Raw genomic sequence first — 4,716 nt, 5'->3', positions numbered from 1 at the left:
AAGAAATGGAAACCAAAACAATAAATTGGACAAATATAAGTTCAATTCAATTTAAATATTTTATACAAATAAATGACACATCTCATAAATTACAACTGTTTCTGCTTCATTAATAAAACGAAGTTTTTCAAGAATAATCAAATCCGTTTAAATATGTAATGATGCTTCATCGGATAGACATATCTGTTTAAATATTTGACGAAAAATATCAATTGAAAATATTTATGATTGCTAAGTCTTCACGAAAACGCTTCATAAGAGCGAGCTTAATCATAAATAAGTAAATAATCTGAAATTTCGTAAATTCCTAAATTTAAATCTATAAATATTCCTTCTATAACCGATTTTATTGCATAATACACACATTCATATATACATATATATTATAGATAAGAAAAGAAATGGAGCAACAGTTAACAATTAGAAGTTGATCATTGGTATTAAATGGTCACAGTTTAATTGAAGTTAAAATAACATTTACAGCTGTTTCAGTTTGTTATTGTTTTAGGTAAATTTGCATTTATCACGTTCCATGTAACAAAGATCGTCAGAATGATTTAGTTTATCCGAGAAATATAGACAGGAGAAAAAGGAAAAGGAAAAGAAAAAGGGAAAAAAGGACTATTTAAATTACCAACTGCTATTAACCTTATAGCAAGGCCTATACATAGTTAGGTAAGACACCAGTAAAGCCTACGGATACATTTATCCCTTAGACGGCTGCATAACCTCTAACTCATAATTTTTCTATATACTTATATTTGCACACATATACCTATCATCTATGTATACATACACACACATGTACGTATACACGCATGCATATTATCATACAGAAGTTTAGTTATCTATCTATCTATATATGCGCGCGCACACACGCACACACACACGCACACACACACACACACACACACACACACACACACACACACACACACACACACACACACACACACACACACATCTATTTTTTACAATTTTCATACATATAGTTATCTCCTGCATTCTAATAGTCAGGTTCATAATATTTAGACTTAAATTAATATATAAAATAATGTTTTAACATAAATAGATACATGTGTGTATGAATTATATATGTAATTTGTCACCTGTCACGCTACGATCAGGTTTCGCTGTTTTTCTCAAGATAGGTTTTTCCCTATTTTTTCCATATGTCCATATTTATTACTGAAATATCACTTCCAGTATCCAACTGGAGTTTAATATGTATTCCATTTATTTTTACGTATACGGATTTTCTTATTTGGGAGTCGATTTTTGTTTTCGGCTGAGAGCACTCTAGGATTTTAAGGTTTGACCTTTGTAATTTTGTCTTGCAGTGTGAACTCTTGTGACCAATTCTTTTGCAACAGTAACATTTTTGATTTTTAAACGGATAGTCTTTTCTGAAATGTATGCCCCCACATCAATAACATGAATTAAGACGTGGCGCTCTTTTTTGGTTGTACTTTTCTGGTCGACATATCTGTATTTTTGAGGAATTTTTGAATTTTTCCTACATCGTGTTTCAGGTTTACCATCCTTTGACATTCTTCTGCCATGGACTGTGAGGTTAGATCTTGATTCACTTGTTCCAATTCAGAAAGAATTCTTGCCCGAATTTCTGTATCTTCACTTGCTGTAAGATACTTGAACATCTCAGGTATAAGTTCTTTGAGTTTAAAATTTTCACACATCCTCTTGACTGTTCCTTCGTATGTGATAAAATCATCATTTTTTTTTCATTATAATACAACACTCTATTTAGGTGTTAAATAGAGAATTTTTATCACCGAATATGTGAGAAAGTAATTCTATTATTTCTTTAAAACAAATTTCATTGGTTTTTTGGGGCAATATGAAATTACAGTAACGTTCATGCTGTAATTGAACTAATTTTCGCAATAACAATTTCACTTTTTGTTCGTCCGACCGTGATTTGCAATATTGTTTAGATATATCCTCGTACCTTATGTAGAACGATGCAAAAGTTATACTTTCCCTTGTATTATAACTGAATTCATTAATCAAGTTCGAAATGCCGTCTGGCGAAAACGAACTTACTTCATTTTTGGACTTCTCTGAATGTAGCTCCAATAATTGTTGTTGTTGTAGTTGTTGCTGTAATAGTAACTCCTGTTGCTGCTCTTGTTGCTTTTGCAACTGTGCAATGGAAGCTAATAGGCGTTTCATTATTTAAGACGTTGTATTACGAACAAATTGCTGAATAACCTAGGCGAACTTCGAAACCCTGGTCGCCAGATGTTGTAATGTAATTTGTTACGTACAATAAATAAGACAACTTAGACAACAGTAAAAACAATGTAACGAACTAACAAATCTCTTTACGAACCAACAATCAATATCCCTCGTGAACTAACCAACCGACACCTCCCGAATGTACTGCGAAATAACACGAACTTTACTTGACTCCGAACTCTGAACTTATGCACTCACTTGGATCGTTTCTATTTATACTTTACTCGGACCATTCTATCTCTCGCAAGGGGGCGTCGTAACTCTCATTACAACACATACGCATATACGAATCTATTTACATAATTGAAGCTTTGTTCCTGAGTTGGATACCATCTCTGCTGGTGATGACTCTATAAAACAAATCAGAAATCGCGCGCGCGCGCGCGCACACACACACGCACACACACACACACACGCACACACACACACACACACACACACGCACACACAATCAAAACAGAATACACATATTGGGATGTATACTTACTCTCGCAATTCCTTATTTCGTTTCTCTCTCATTTTCAGCATATCTCGTTTTGCATTCGCATAAACTTCGCATGCTTTATCTTCCTCCTGTCACAAAAGAATACCACAGAAAGTTAACACTTCAAAAGTATGTTTGTCAATTGTTTCTTTTACGTGAAGATAATCATACTCTGAGTCCATAACATATCACCACAATATGGTCAGTGGGTACCTTTAATAGAGTTAGAGTTCATTCTACTCGAATCAAACTACTGGTTCTCATTCTTTAAAGGTTGGACTACTAATTGCATTGACGAACTCAATTAATCGAACCTTCTAGTACTCAGTGTTATATACTGATATCCTATCATAAATCTATTTACATAGTTTCATGCTGCTGAAAACGATAATAATGGTATGAACTCCACGAAAACAACATTGATTTTGAAGTTAATCATTATTGTTAGCCTGACATGCAATATTGAAATCATTCCGCTGTTACTCCGGCTGATTATATCATTCAGTGCAGTCTGCGATCCTTTGTGATGTTAGTGGTAAATCACTAAAAGGAGGGACCTGTGTAGCCGCTCGGCCTCTTAGAAACGGCAGCTGTATCACTCCCATGTCATACACCAGCATCTTTAAAAACGAGAAGGTTACAGAGGGCGATGTAATCTTGAAAATACAGAAAAAACACTGGATGGGAACAGTCGGAATGACGTTTATTGTAGGTTTGTTCAATCAGAACAGAGAACGATGTAACTACTCTAATTAGCTAATAAGTAAATTTAAATTTGTGTTACATGTATAGGATTTCAAAGTGTTCAAAGTTCCAGTCACAAGGTAACGTAGTATTTTATCCATTAACAAAAGAGCTGGTTCAAATTATTCTCGTGTAATATTTGAAAGTCTTGAATAAATTGTTTGTGATTGATTAACACTTCATTTTTACTATTCACCAAACATATTCATCTACCAGAATTTCCTATCTGAAACAGGTCACAATCAAAGTGTGACTTATTTGCGGACAATTCAGTTCCAGGAACTCGCGAATGTGTGAGAAGAGCGAGTTACTAAGTGAAAATATATCAGTTTATGTGAGATTATATTTACTTTCATGCAATGGCTGTGCACGTCGAATTAGTATTGGAGTGTGCATGTGTGCGCATGTGTGTACATGTGTGTGTTTGTGTGTGTTTGTGTGTGTGTGTGTGTGTGTGTGTGTGAGTGATTACTTTACATGTGTGTGTGTATACCTTATGTACACCTGCGATTGTGCGTATATCTTCATGTTGTGTATGTATGCATCTCTGGATGTGTTTATGTCCCTTTCTTCTTTTAAATCATTTGAATTCAACTGACGAGGAACAAATTGGTTTTCAACAAAGAAACAAAACTCAACCATTACAATGTGAATAGCAACTTTCATATTTTTATTGTTCTGTTTACATACTGTATTTTGTAATGTGTGTGTTGACTGGCCACTGTCTTTGAAAGTTCATATTTCTCAGAGCCTCACTTAAACATATACTAACATAACCATGGGTACAACAAATTACTGGCATATGTGTGCACGCATGATGATTTAGCATGCGTACGCATGTAAGTGTATGATCAGAACTTGGTCTATGCGCGGGTAAGGACATATATTATGATAATATCAACCGTGACTGACAGAGAATCTTACCTCTTCTTTCTTCTTTTCAAGTTCTCTAAGCTCTGCATCCCCTTTTATTCGTTCCTTGCGTTCTGCAGCAAATTTCAAGGACTTCTCTTTTTTTTCTTTCTCCAGTTGACGGATTTCGTTCGCCCATTCCTCGGCCAGCTGGGTCAAATGCTTCTGTTCCTGTTTCTGGACCTCTTTCTCTTGCTTTTTTTCTTCAATGTTGATCAACATTCTGTGAGGATAAATATAGATAGCTAGGTTCACATCTCTCTCTCTCTCTCTCTCTCTCTCTCTCTCTCTCTCTCTCTCTCTCTCTCTCTCTCTCT

At 34.9% G+C, this 4,716-nt stretch overlaps 1 protein-coding gene across 1 annotated transcript in view; it reads right to left on the bottom strand.

Moving 5' to 3' along the window:
• Positions 1–4,716, bottom strand: part of LOC106882861 (cilia- and flagella- associated protein 210) — a 48,926-nt gene that overhangs the window by 35,364 nt on the left and 8,846 nt on the right. The window contains exons 4-5 of the mRNA XM_014933663.2: positions 4,412–4,622; positions 2,747–2,832 (exon numbers count right to left, since the gene is read on the bottom strand). Of these exons, the coding sequence (XP_014789149.2) occupies positions 2,747–2,832; positions 4,412–4,622 (297 nt within the window). The remainder of the gene's footprint in view (positions 1–2,746; positions 2,833–4,411; positions 4,623–4,716) is intronic.

The sequence above is a fragment of the Octopus bimaculoides genome, chromosome 4 (genome assembly GCF_001194135.2).
Source record: "Octopus bimaculoides isolate UCB-OBI-ISO-001 chromosome 4, ASM119413v2, whole genome shotgun sequence".
In the NCBI taxonomy this organism is placed as follows: Eukaryota; Metazoa; Mollusca; class Cephalopoda; order Octopoda; family Octopodidae; genus Octopus; species Octopus bimaculoides.
Note: the sequence above shows the minus strand (reverse complement) of the source record. Positions and strands in the feature narration are given on the sequence as shown.